The 14,699-nt window shown below is 37.9% G+C and overlaps 1 protein-coding gene across 1 annotated transcript in view; it reads right to left on the bottom strand.

Moving 5' to 3' along the window:
* DIP2B (DIP2 acetate--CoA ligase B (putative)) overlaps positions 1-14,699 on the bottom strand; it is a 57,066-nt gene that overhangs the window by 20,640 nt on the left and 21,727 nt on the right. The window contains exons 4-14 of the mRNA XM_085315616.1: positions 12,543-12,686; positions 11,101-11,226; positions 9,128-9,340; positions 6,601-6,744; positions 5,667-5,786; positions 4,850-5,047; positions 4,505-4,596; positions 3,822-3,932; positions 2,187-2,310; positions 1,547-1,656; positions 1,013-1,115 (exon numbers count right to left, since the gene is read on the bottom strand). Coding sequence (XP_085171742.1) covers positions 1,013-1,115; positions 1,547-1,656; positions 2,187-2,310; positions 3,822-3,932; positions 4,505-4,596; positions 4,850-5,047; positions 5,667-5,786; positions 6,601-6,744; positions 9,128-9,340; positions 11,101-11,226; positions 12,543-12,686 — 1,485 coding nt within the window. The remainder of the gene's footprint in view (positions 1-1,012; positions 1,116-1,546; positions 1,657-2,186; positions 2,311-3,821; positions 3,933-4,504; positions 4,597-4,849; positions 5,048-5,666; positions 5,787-6,600; positions 6,745-9,127; positions 9,341-11,100; positions 11,227-12,542; positions 12,687-14,699) is intronic.

The raw sequence follows: 14,699 nt of genomic DNA, 5'->3' as shown, positions 1-14,699 counted from the left end.
TCCTATTCCCACTATGTTCAACAAACTCAAATGTTAGGGAGCTTTTAAATGCTTCATATACCACGTAAAACATTATGCAATTATTTGTGACAGATCATATAGGTAAGAAATTGGCAAATCTGCTCCAGGAGGCAGATGTAGAAAGTACAGAGCCTTGTTTGTCTGATTACAGGTTTTACTAGTTAGAGCTCCCTATTATGCAAAATAACACAACTGAATATCAGTTTAAGAGAACAAATTTGCAATAAAATTACATTCTAGCTTATAATGTGCATCACTAATAAAAAGTGCCTTAACCTCATTATGCATAGACAATAGCAGGGGAAGAGCAAAGAAGAATCAACTCCCAGAAGCAATGCAAATTAAAGCAAGGGCTTCCACAAGACACATTCTGCCTTTTAAACTATTATGACATACTGCTCTTTAGAAAGGAACTTTCAGCCACTAGACTCAAAAATTAGCTTGATTTAGAAGAGAGACTCAAACTAAAACCATATCCTACAGCAGAGCTCTGTGTACTCCCACCAACAGTTTCCAGTCTTCATTACTGGTTTAGTCAAAAAGCCTTATGTGACTAATTATCCAAGACTGATTATCCAAGAGGTGTTTTGATATTTACACATGCCACACCAAGAAGAAAAGTTTGGAAAAATATTTTTGGGGATGATCCCTCAAGTACTGCTAGAGCAAGACACAGCCCCTTGAGAAGTGCTCTCCTTAGATTCATCAGAACACAGACTTGTTAACTTTCTAGACATGATGCAGATCTCACCTTTAGTTCACCTTCACTATGGCAATGAAGGTGATATAATTTGGGGTGAAAAACATTATGAGTAGTCTTTAATTTGGGGAAGTTCTAACCTTTACTTTCACTTGTTGTGTTGTTGGTCTGTTTAAAGTAGATATCATTGTGTACTGGTTACCCAGAGACAGCTGTTAAAAGTAAGAGGCAAACAGCAAAAACGATGTTACTGAACCTTCATTCCTTTGTTGCTTCCGTGATGTCACCTACCTTCAGAATAGTTGCAGGCCTGCGACAAGGCTTGACAGTGAGAGAGCATGGCAATTCGAGACACCGTAACACCCATCACACTGCCCTCTTTGCTAGTCTTGTACTACAAAAGAGGAAAAAATGTCRAAGTGTGACTCTGGGTCCTGCACATGAAGGAAATTAAAGCAAGAGATGCACACTGAAATCAAGTTTTCTTCTACTTAAACTGCTGAGATACATTCAAAAAAGTAGTTGTCTGTAGCAAGGTATCAGCGATGGTTCACTATAGAAAAGACAGTTTTTCAAGTAACAAATATTCAGATAATTCCAAAGAGATCTGAGATAAAGGTACGCACTGAATGTATTATTACTGCTACAAAGCCACAAAGATACACAAACCACTTCACAGTAGGTTGTACATAATGAAAAGCTGTTGTTGCAGTGGCTAAAACCTGTAAAGTTTAAGGTGTTGAGGTGAAAATATTCTCTCTCTGATGATTAGARCATTAAATTCAACTCACGGAAGCTACTTCCGATTCCCCATTCACTACTTACCTCAATATATGCTGGCTCAGTTCCTGCAGCTGAGATGTTGGGCTGCCAGTCCTTTGGAGATTTGGAGAGATATTTTGAATCTGTCACAACCCATTTGAGTCTGGGCCAACCTAGAGCCAAAATTAAAGTGGATTTTATTTAATGAGGAATTGATATTCTGCAAAAGTACAAAAAAGAAAGAGCAATCATTCGTCCAAGTCCAGCTATGCAAGCACACATACCCATCCAAGTCAAGCTACTAGCCAGAAGGCTCATCTCATTTCTCATCAGGGAGTTCAGTGGGCAGCATGGCACTTCCTCTACTCAGGAAAGACCCCTGCAGTATTTCTAAATATAGCTTGTTTCATCATCAATAAAACTGCTTCTGAACCTGCCAAATGCCACTGCAGGGATCTGAGCACAACCATGATTTGTAAGATGGATTCATCATGACTTCCAAAGCAACAAAGTAGTTCTGTCAGAGGTATGGATCAATCTATAACATATGCATAAACCCCACAATTGTAAATGATGCTACCAGGAAACTTGTTCATTTTGCCAGAAAAGGCCCCAAAAATACACTCAGACTTCTGACAACTACTTTCAGACAGTTCAGCTATAGCAAAAGTACAATCACAAATGAGCATGTAACTGATCTAACCTTTGAACTGCACAATTTCTCCGTTTTGGGTTTTCGGAAGCCCTTTCAGACAAACTTCAGTGGTGAGGGCCAAAGCAATACCACAGCTGCCCAGCAGAAAACCAATCTGCTGACTGCCAGCATCCTGAGGGAAGGGGAAGAGAAAAAAAAATCATTTCTGTTTCAAAACGACAGCCAACTTTCCCCTTACCAAATTCTAAGGTTTGGTAATGATCTGGTAACTGGATGGTAACATTATGGATCACAGTAGATGGAAAAAAAAATACATCTCAAACCCCCCACAAACACTCTTTCTGTTGGTTTGCCCTTTTCCTTCCATCCCCAATGCCTGGAATTGGTTTGAAACTCAAATGACAACCACCGTCTGGCAGGAATGAGTAACAATTTCTAAGCTTACAAAGTAATGCATTTTGGAAGGTATCATAGCCAACACAAAGGCATGCTGGATGAAAAYGGAGACATACCATGGACCAATAAAAGTCTGTAAGAAAATGATACACCATTATAAAAAAAGCAAAATGGCTAGTCTTCTGCATACCATATCTGCTCTTTTCAATTCATTTTGAAGTTCAAAAATGAAAAGATTATGTAACTGGGAGCAGACTGCAGAGAAATCTGACGATTTTCAAAGGAAATATTTCATAAACCAAACAAACATTACACTGGCAAGACTAAAAGGAACTGCACATGAAATTCACAGAAAGCAAGTGCCCACTTAGATGCATGCCCAGCATTCAGACATTGAGTATACACCATTTATTTTCATTAATGGAAGCACAAATGCTTCAGAGAGAAATCATGAGGAATAAAAAGGGAAAATGTGCAATTACACTGAAATAACAAGGTCCATGTTTCCTCAGTAACTAATTTCTATTGCACAAGGATAAAAATACTGAAATGAGGTAGCTTACTAAGAAACCTGATCGGACAAATAATGGGAGAAGGTTTAAATTTTATATTTGGTTGCTCTAGCTGTTGTCATGTTGAGGACAAATAATAATAAAATAAAATAATAATAATAATAAAGAGCTCTGTGACTCCCATAATATTACCAGACTAGYTTACCATTTCATTACCACCTCTCTTGCCATATGTTTGCCATTCTACTGTTACTTTGTTTCCTCTTATGAAATTTTACAGGTTTTAGACAGCTCTTGAAATGGCAATAATATGGCAAAATTTAAAAATTATGGTAAGGGTAAAGAAAATACTTCTTTGAGCAGAGAATTTACAAGAGGTGGTGCCTAGTAGTTTTCAGAAATGCTTAGTACCTTCAGTTAAAGTCAAAAGACCGACAGATGCTTAGCATTGTTGGAAATGAGATCCCCTTCACATGGATCAGAGCACAGATTCAGTGTTATCTGCACTCTTATAAACTATGTGTAATAACAGAGGTATGACTATAGCATTTAGGTAAATCAGTCATTTCCAGCTGCTCAGCATGGCTWTCTGGTCAATATTTTTTTCCTCATTTTTGAACACCTATTGCAGGTTCACATAGGTCTTGCACATTGTGCTGATACCGGATCATTGAGGAAGCAGCTGGGTGCTGTGAAACACTATCAGAGGTTGATGGTCTGACTTGGTTTTCATCCCGCATCAGCCTATCACTCCTCTAAGTTCCATCAACGTTACCTTTCTGGTAAGAGGTACCTCTATAGGCACTGGTATGACTTCTGCTAGAAGACAGCCGTAAAACGCCACCATGAACATGACYGGGTCATTGTTGGGATAAACAAGGGCTACCTACAATTCGCAAAAAGGTTTTGTTAGGTAAAATACATGGCAAAATTGCAAAGTTCAGATCTGCAGCGACTACAAGTCAGAAAACTTCACATAATTTCACACTCCGCCGTAGCATTTTTCAGAGGGCATTTTCAAGCACTCCTCCTCACATTAATCCAGTACACGCATACATTCCTCGTGTGCAACTATGTCAGTATTCCCTGTGTACATGTACACACATGCACACACAGATGCACACCACCACTCGCCCCCATGCACAGAGATCTAAAACTCTGTATTTCTCTCAGAGCTGCTATGTGCTTCCTTAGATTTATCTCAAAGTCCAGAATCAAGAAGTTGCTTACAGAGGAATCAGCAGACTGAAAAACCACAAAGATATCTTTCCCAAGTAGCCTGCCTCTGGGATAAGAGTCTCACTATTAAAAGAAGCAGATTTTAGTGTATCTGGTAAGTTAGAGCACCCTGCCTCCCCCTCCCCTGCCCCATTTCTTTCTTTCTTTCTTCCTTTTTTTTTTTTTTTTTTTAAAAAAAATAACTTCTGAGGGAGAACCAGAAAGTTTGAAATTCATTACCCTATCTCCAGGTTTTAACACAGGTTCATTTTTGGTCCCCAGTTTATTAAGCAATGTGTAGGCCAGCTTGAGACTTCTGCTCCACAATTTGCCTAGAACACAAAGAGGAGAGACTTGCACAACTCTAAATTAACCCAGTTTACAAGAGAATAGTATTTCAGTACCTGACTGCTTTATCCATCTACTGTCACCTCCAATGTTTCAGTTACACTGCTTCATCTACAAACCCCCCAACCTACGAATGTATCTGCAGTCACACTAGGAAAAGTCCTGTACAGCAACTATGTTGTATCTTCTACTACCCTTTCAGAACAGTTCAACAACAGAAGTCAGTGCTCAGCTCACCGTACGTGAGGGTATAAACTGGTTTTCCCGTAACATCCAGTGCTGTCAGACAGGGGCATTTAGCCTGTGTGGTTCCCCAGCGCTGCAGTGCTGCTTCTAAGGCAGGAGGCCAGTTACAAACAACTCCCAGTGGCTCTCCTTTCACAGGTGTCATCTGGCGTCCCTCTGGCTTGGGCTGATTTGGGTCAGGCTGTGGAACTGAAGAAAATTTGATAATATTCCCGGTTCATCTTAGCTCATTTATTTACTCCCAGACAGTTAAGCTGAAAAGACATGCTGAAAAGAAAGAAATGCTTTTCCAAATAGCCTGTATGTTTAACAAATCTCTGTAACATTTTGTTCTCCACAGGGCCCTGCAGAAAACAAACCATCACCATGAATATAGTCTTCTCCTAATGTGCTACWGATTTTAATACAGTATCAAGGAGGGTAACACAGAATTGAAGACTAGAGAAAAGAATCTTACTGAGTAATGCTGTAATGAAACTACCAGTAAAGACAGTTCCCTTGGGACTTAAAAGTAGCCTAAGAAAATGAACATTAAAAAAAAATCCATTTATATATTTTTGTTAATAAGTTTTAGTTATTGTAAGAAGTTTAGTATTTAAAAGGCCACATAAAGCTCTGCAGTACAGTGAATTACTTCAAACACTATCAGCGATCGCTGGCCACAGACTATTCATGAATGCTATCACTAGCTGCAAATACGGAATCAATATGAGTCACCTTTAGAAACAACAGCATAATTAAATACAGTACTAGCAAGTTTGTGTGCTTATAACGAATGACTAATGAAAATATTACTTGGTGCTATTACCTTCCACAATTTCTTCAAAATCATCCACAAAAAATTCTTTCAGRGGTGGCCTTTTAGGTCTTTTCAAGGTGTTAAGCAACTGCTGAATTTTCGTGGAGACTCTACTACTCACAGGAACACCTGGAGGGAAAGATTTTGGCTAATAAAAGTACTCATCATCTCTATTGACATTTATGTCTTACCTCCTTCTGCTGGAGGATACTTCTCTTGGTGTGCCCACTCATTCAACTAAGGGTTTCCATCACTAAAGGTTGCACCAATGCAGGCTGACATTAGTAGGTATTACATCAGTTCTGTATTAACTTAGCAGTCAGAAAAACCTAGTAATATGAAGTCCTCTTTTTTTTTTTTTTTTTTTTTTAAGTATTCCCTCCATTCCAAAGCCTAATTTCCATCTGCCCTTGACAAAGTGCACTTACTGTAAAATACGGCCTACAGATCTGCACCTATTTGAAATACTGATCAACTGTAGTGCAAGAATGCCAGCAGAGGGAGGACACAGCAGGAACCAGAGTATCAACGCTATTTTTCAGCACAAAGGTATATGTCAGACAGCTTAGAGTCAGTATTATCAGCTGCATGGGAGCTTAACTATAGTTAAGAATTACACATTTTCTTTCAACTTACCTTTTCTTTTGGGGATTTCAAGACTAAGGTTTTTAAAACCAATTAGCCTATCTATGCATTTTTAATTATTCCTTAAAAAAATAGTAAGTAGAAAAGAAAGGCCTATTCTCTCTCCATGATCTTCTCCAACTCAGTTCATAGTAGGTAATTTTTGTGGCTTGGAAAAGTGTTAATACTAATGCCATAATCATTTCAAATTTGTGAAGTGCTCAAAAGGGYTAGATTGAAGTCACAGGACTCGATCCTCCACATCAAGTCCTTCCTTAGACATCATTCTAATTTCTGGGTACTCTGAAAGGTTCCATACCATCAGCAGTATCCATGAGACTAGACCGATTAGATCCCTTGTGCATGCCTTTCACAATCCCTGAAGGAGGAAGGTCAATCACTGCTGGGCGTGCTGAGGAAGAGGAGGTAGTTGCTGTGACATCTGGGGGAACTGAGAAATTTTCTAAAAAAGGGAGAAAATTGAAATGGTGATTAACATTCACCTTTCATTATCATATAGCACAAGTGAAGTGTCTGTTACCCATTACCAATAATCTCAACAGTTTAATGCATCAGATTCTTATGGGAGCTCCTATCAATGCTACACAAGCCACTTCCTAAATATTAAGTAGTCCTAGGAGGTGTACATCATCCATTTTGGAAAACAGAAAATGAAGGCACAGATGTGTGGCTTTGTCCATGTCAGGAAAGTAATTAAGAAAAATACTGACAAAATTCCTATTCTTGGTCTGTCTTTAGCCTTCAAATAAAACTAAATCTCTTGGCATTCAGTACTCTTAAAAGAAAAAAAGAAAAAAAAAATCAGTTGAGATCAAAATAAGCTCTGGAATATTCAAAACTCCAGAACGAAGAACCTGTATCACCTATGCAGTGATCTCTCTTGCTGGAATTATAGTATTTATCCTCTTCCTCAGAAACAGTTTTCTAAACCTCAATGAGTGGGAGGCTATTGACTAAAGCAAATTAAAAAAAAAAATCATTCTGCATTGAAATTTCTTTCAGTTCAGTGTCTAAACAATATGAGTCTATCCAGTAGTTAAATAATAAATTCTAACCTATAAAATGAGACAGTTCTTAAATCTGTCAAATCTGACAGCCTTGAGTTGCAAAATATTGTTCTGCAAGAAGTCCTGCTTTTCAGAGGAGTTTGTAGTACTTCAAAACTGTAACTCTGCATACTTCAGTAATTCTCTTATTAGCCTCATCTTTAATAAGCAATTTTTGCTTGCATAGGATTTCTTTATACAACACAATAGGTTCAATCATCTGACAGGGCAAGAATATTCCATTCCAGTTTAAGAGAAGCAACAACTGTTGCTTCAGGGAAAAAAAAAAAAAAAAAAAAAAAAAAAAAAAAAAAAAAAAAAAAAAAAAAAAAAAAAAAAGTCCAAGAACTTTGAAATCCTATGTTGGCATGCACAGAGAAAGTCTTGAAGAAAGTCAGATACTGAACAATTCCTAAGGAAAGGTTTATGTGGTTAATTCTTTAAGTCCTCCTTTCTAGAGGGAAAAAATTCCATCTCTGCATACCTTTTGGAGATACGGTGGCATGGAATATTTCTCATGTATAAAACCAAGCTCACTAGGAAGGACAAATTTTATACAACATTTGGAGGATCTTCTATTTCTCTCTCCAAGGAGATGTATAAAATTGCATATGTTAGAGTTTCTGTTCATGTAAATTAGGTGTTAACATAGGATAAATATGTACATGGCAAATATAATTGTGATGAAAATTTAACACTTCTACTTTGCATAAAATACTGATTATATTCACTATAAAAGGTACTTGGCTATCTGTATTCTCCAATTAAGAAGAGCCTCTGTGCTTCAAAGATATATTAGTTATATCGACTATATTTTATGGACAATTTCCCAAGTTTTCCATTTCAGAAAACAACTTGCAACTCAGCAAAGAAACAAACAAACAAAAAAAATTAAGTGAAGCGATTAAAAACCGCAGTGCTTCTATGTACTGCTTGCCCCAAACCAGTTAAGCAAAAGCAAAGAGCACACAAATACAGACATCTCCTAAGATGCAGTAACATCCCTAACAGCAGATAAAGACAAACACACACAAAGCAAAACAAACTCTGCAATTTCATACAAAAGCATCAGCGAGCACCTCAGAGCCTCAAAAAACTGAGCCTGGGGTATCCAGATCTGTAAGTTTTTTTTGCTTTCTCTTCTCAATACCTGGATGCCCTGATTATTTCCCAGACTAGTTATGAAAGATCTGTGTTAAATCTGCTGTTTACTTCCTAAATGACATGCTCAGTTATTCATATATTTGGCTAGTTTTTTTAACAACACTAAAACAATAAACCATTAGGTTTTATAACAAAAGAATAATGTTAGAACACAGCTTTTTCCCCACTGAACAGGCAAAGACACCCCTGTGATATTTATTAGGACACAGATGCCAAATGCTACTTGCATACAGTAGCTTTGTTGCACACATTAGCTGCAAAATAGCTGTAGACATAAACAATGCTATATACAGAAAATGTTCTGCCTACTGAACCTGTCAATACTGTAATCATGCTAAGGAGGCTTTTCTGCTAGTCTTTTCTATTTCAGCAAGCTCCTGCTCCCCACATCCCCTTTCTCAACCAACTTAATATTCTTAAATTCTTAAGGGAGGAAAAGAATAATAATAATAAAAAAACTCCGCTCCAGCGGTGGCGTAACTCCAGTGAATCCAAGCAGTTCTACCAACACTAACTAAACTCTCATTCCAAATTTCCCTTATACAATGGACAACTCCAGTTTTATTAATACAATCTGAATTTGAAGCAGTTTTTCTGTTCATACTCAGCTCCTACCTATTCGAGTATTGGCAAATACATCAGCTAGTGACCCACTGGTCCCTTTGCCTTCTCCATGGGATAGTGTAGAAGATGCTGATGAAGATGTGGATGACCCCTGAATAGATCGGTTGATCCAAGACTCAGCATTCTGTAAGCTCTGATGCAATGCAGCAGAAAGAGCAGCTTGGCGCCTTAGCGACCCCTCATCCTCGGATGCAGAAGACGTGTCTGTGTGGAAGCAGAAAAGAAAATCTAGCTCCTTATGGAAAGGCACATTGCACTGAACATGCTCTCTTTGCAATTCACGTATCAATGGCAAAGGCTTGTAATATGAAAATCTTTCTTCACAGACTGTCATATATTACGCAGGCCAAAACAGAAGTTAAAGCAGCAAACATCTTCAATATGAATATATTTACTCCTGTTTTTTTCCCTGTTTAAAGCATACAAAATATTCAACACAGATAAATATCTTGTCCTAGTTTATTGTGTTTTCATTCATTGTTGTTTCATTCATATTCTATAAAAGTCAGACGCTATATTGCCTAACACTGATAATTCTGAAATGGAAAGTGAGGGGTCAGTATCATTCTCAAAACTGAAAATTTACAGAAACAAAGTAGAACGCAGGCACTGGGAAATAAAGTGTCAAAGCCACATGTAGAAAATGCTTTTGTATGGTTTTCTAAATGGGTCCCTTTCAATTGCAGAAAACAAAAAACAAGAAAACAACAATAAGGAACTGCATCTTGCATTTGCAAGATAACAGATATCTCCTCTGTCCTACAGCTATGAACTAATTATTTCTTCATCATGAAGAAAAGCACTCGTTACTTGATATCTTAAGTGTACAGTGCCACATATAAACGCTCAATTAGACTTTGGCCTAAAATTTAAGTATTCTTACTTAAGACTGGCTGTCTATATTCTGGTCTTCAATAGTGTCCCTTAAATCATAAACCAAACTATTAAATCACRTTCTACCTACTTGCCAAAGCAAAATACAGTCACCATTTGGAAAGGACTAATTCCAGTCATACTGCAAGCTGAACTGGAAGTTTTAATGCTAACCTTTATTGGCGTAGCACCCACAGCTCAGAACGTGCTGTAGTCCTGGACAAGTTAGTACAAAGCCGAGTCCCAAGCAGACACTGGGAATGGGCATGACCCCCCAACAGGAAGGAAAAGATAACAGGAAGAATGAATAAAAAAAGGAGTAAAAGGGTTACAAGTGAAGTGGCCTAACAGAGAGGTTTCATACAGAGATATGATGAATTCATGATGATGATGAGGGTTTTTAATCTCTTCAGATAACTTTGTCAATCCAAATGACCATGATGCTCCCATACAATGAGAGCCAACACAGGAGTCACTGCTGAAAATTAAAATACTCATCTTCAACCTGTGTGCACAGCTGCTTGGAAAATGCAATTTTTTAAATGTATTTGATGAATATGCATCATAACAGACACCATATTACGTTAGCTATTCTGCCACTGAGGCAAAACAGCTATTACATCAGAGATGCTAGAAATCAGAAGTTTTACAAAAATTATGGACTCCCACAGGACTCTCTCCAGGGTCCTTGCCCAGAACCATATATCACTGCAAATCCTTGAACCCTGGAGAACTAATACCTTTTCCTGTATGTTGAGTACTAACCTYAGCAGAAAGGAAATATGAATTATGTAACTGAGATAGGTGTGAGGGAAGCAAAAGAAGAAGTCTCAGTCCAGAAGGCCTGCTCAGTTCTTGCCAACTGATTCTTTAAGAGCTCCCAGAAGAGGATTCATTTCCACAGCCGTAAGAGCAGCTCCATACAAACAAGCAGCTGCTCAAACGCAGCAAGAGCACTACAGGAATTACAGACTACCTACGTACGTGCAGAAGATTCTGAGTATTTCAACAGTTGTGGCCTCTTGATGTGGAAACTGTTGGTAATGCATACCTTGACATCCACACAGACACGCACACCGTAAGAACCTAACCTGGAGGAGTGCAGGCATCAGCTGGAGACTGAACAAATGTAGACCGTCTTTTCGTTGGCATGGGCAGAGCCATCTTCTGTTCTTTGTGTTTCGCCAGTGCTGCTTGAACTGCTTCTGTGTGGATATCTGCAAAATGGAAGTTAGTATACCTCACTTTGCAACAGAAGAGGAAAAAACACACACACAAGGTTTAAATAYGCACAACTACTGCAACAATTGCTAGCATTCTACATTTATGTAACACCCCTCATTTTATAGTACTTTCCCCCAAAACTATGTTTTGCCACCTCTGAGTAAAATTTCACTTTTTTCTAACAGGGAAAATAACTGAGGTTTCTAAAGTTACCAAATTGATAGTASAGCCAACCTGAAGTTTTCTGAATTAATCACTACATTCCTATCTTTCTGGCAAATTCTAATAAGAGTTCCAACCCCGAGACTGTCCATCTTGATGAAGGATTATGATTTTTTTTTTTAAAAAAATGCTTGTGCATTTTAAYATATGTACATAAATCTAACAGAGTACACCATCTCAGGTACAAGTCTCATCTATAAACAGACAAATTCTGAGTCAGCAAGGTCTGACTTAATAAAAACCTCATGTTCAAAATCCTGAATGGATACAGATTACAGGTAAATCTTGAAGGTTACTAACAGCAGCTGTAAATATGTATTGATCAGTAAGTGAAACAAGCTAAGAGGGGAGGTTTCCTTCCCCCAGCAAACATGAAGAACTCTTTAAAGGAGGAGGCACATAACAGCTGATGACAAGATAATATATACGACAAAAATGTTTTTTTGAAGTCTTTCCGAAAAATGAAACCCTTCTAATGCTTTAGGAAATGTTGGTGTGACAGCAGTGTCATTGGAGCAGGTATATTTAATGTATTTTCCCTCATTTAGAGAAATATTTAAACCTGTAATGCAAAGTGAAGAATAAAACCAGGTTGAGACAATAAACAAGAGCTGTCTCCCTCTCCTTCCCTCAAGTGGAGAAGGAAATCAGCTCAGCACTAGTCAGCCATTTCTGCTTCTCTTCAGAAGTGCTTAAAACATTGATGCAAAAAGCCAGCTCATTTTCTAGCTCCTACAGCAGATATGCACAGCAATCACCAGCTCCAGGAAAAAACGTTACCTGTCACTTCTCTGAATCTGGTTACCTACAGGGGTGGTTAAAATAGATTTCCAATTGCATGAGAAACTTGAACTGAATAGCTGCATTCAAGTTAGAAAATCAAAAAGGCAAAGAGTTATTTGCTTCTTCTACTTAGCATTTTTTGCCTCAGCAGCTGCAGTCCTGCAAGTCTGATGTTTCTTTATACAGAACCATCAAGGTAGAACTTTCTATCACTGGATGAATCATCAACTTGACTCCCTGAAAGGACATTGTCTGCTTTTTCCCTTTAACACGAATCCCAGGTGAACTCTTGCCCTGCCCTTACCAGATCGATAGCGTTCATCTCTGGCTCCCCCTGAGCGAGCTCGGTGATATTTGGATGAGGATGATGATGATGATGCTGAGGCTGGAGTTGCAGGTGGAACAGGCATCTGAGTTCTGGTTTCTTTCTGTAATGCTGGATCAACCCCTGTAAAACAGTCCACAACTCTTTGAGGGCAGAAAAGAAAAACAGCCTTTTTTTGAGCATACTTCTTTGTTTTACTATATAAGAGTTCATATTTTCTGCAAATTTTGTGATTCAGTACCTATATGGTTTGCTCCCTATTTTGCCATGTTTCCAAAGGGAATGCAGTCATCATCGCATTAGGACAGATCAGAATTAGCAGTTTAACTTGTGGTCAGCTGACATATGCAAATTGCTGTTAGAGATCATACTCATTCATACCAGTCTCCTCTTGGACACCGCTCCTGCAGACATAGTGCAGTAAAGGGGTTTAACTGATGCAACAAATCATTCTCCAAAGTTAAGCTTGAGTTATGGGAAAGAGCAAACTCATGGTGGGGGGAGGAGGGAGCAGAAAAGCCGGGTTCGTTACTCAACACTCATGAAGCCTGACTGATTGGTGTGAATTATTGACAGTAAAACCATAATACACCAGTGGCAAGAGCCTTTGCTGTTCACATTAATAATGAAACCTAACAGAGCTCCAGCTCTTCAGGTTCTGGCTACTTCCAACATATGTCAAGGGATTACCATCCTGAAGAGGTTTGCTTTTCCCATGAATACAGGGAGCTAAACAGATAATCTGATAAGAAATTATCAGCTTACATAATTCACCAAGGCATATATCATTAGGAATGGATGTTATTGCAATTGCGATTCTAAAAATTGAATCCGTGTTTCAGTGGGAACTTTTTAAAAAGTAAAACCAAAGTTGTAATTGCCTTCAGGCTGTCACCTGAAGTCGTACAAAAAGAAGTGCATCTAAAAATGCACCTCTTATGAATTCTCATGAACTACCAAGGGTTTAGAGAAATTAACAGGAAACCACAAATCCTGAATTCCAATTCCAGTCATACTACTTTCTCAGTGTGTGGTTTTAGGCAAGGAAATTAAGACAAGTGCCTCAAGCTCAGAGAACTTAAAGTGCCAGCAAATCACACCAAACTAGTTGCAGAAAGCTTCAAATATCCCTTATAACTTCCAACATCCTAAAGAGAAGAATATTAATTGAATGTCACAGCAAATATATTTAGCCCCCAAATTTTAGCCAACATTTTGTTACCAATGTTGTATCTTTCAGAGGAGGCTTATACATTAACTATGATATAAACTATGATGCAAACAATTAAAGCCTTTATTTCTAATTAAAAAGCATATCTGCTGGCCAGAAATTCTCAATTCGAGAGAAGAGATCAGAAAAACACTTGTTTCCTGTTTTCACTGCTATTTTAGAGGTGAGGAGAATAAAATATCATAATGTAGAGTTTTATTTTCCATTATCAAAACACAACCATCCTCTGCACAAAAATGCTAGCAGCACAATAAACAGACTGAGAAAGTAGAAGGAAGGCATGTGGTTTAGGCACGTGACCTGGCAATGACAGGATGTGGACTGAGGAGAAGATTTTTAATTCCAAATCTCAGTTTACCCACATCCAGAAGAATCAGTGTGTATCTCCTTCTGAGATTCTGAAGCAAATTTGATTGATATCTATAACACAAAGATGCTAAACCACACAGTTAATATCATACACTGAGATTTGATACAAGTAGAGTAATTTTTAAGTTCTAAAATTGGTAATATCCCCATTATTTAATATWTATAGTTCCTAAATCGTAATTCATTAGAAACAGGCTCTCTACACTTTGCATAGCATTAAGCATACTAAATTTACTTCAGCCCTGACCATGCTATCCAAATGCAATCAAGTATCCTCCTTAGATGAATTAACTTTGGCATCCAAGACACAAATAGAGTGGAGAACTGCATTTTTTTATCTCAGACTGGACTGTATTTGACTTTGTCATAAACTATAGAGCTTTATTTCAATCCCAAGTCAAGATAACTTCAGAGATCAATAAGAAAAGCTTAATGCTTTCTGAACATTCAGCTATTTATGACTTCAAGTATCCACTAGATGTCAGCAGCAGTTTCAACAATCTTAAATGAATTATTAAATTCATATTCTTTCTTGT

This window comes from Rhea americana, unplaced genomic scaffold (genome assembly GCF_003343005.1).
Source record: "Rhea americana isolate MKP2758 unplaced genomic scaffold, rheAme1 scaffold_432, whole genome shotgun sequence".
In the NCBI taxonomy this organism is placed as follows: Eukaryota; Metazoa; Chordata; class Aves; order Rheiformes; family Rheidae; genus Rhea; species Rhea americana.
The sequence above is the reverse complement of the archived record's forward strand: the minus strand, read 5'-3'. Positions and strand labels throughout refer to the sequence as shown.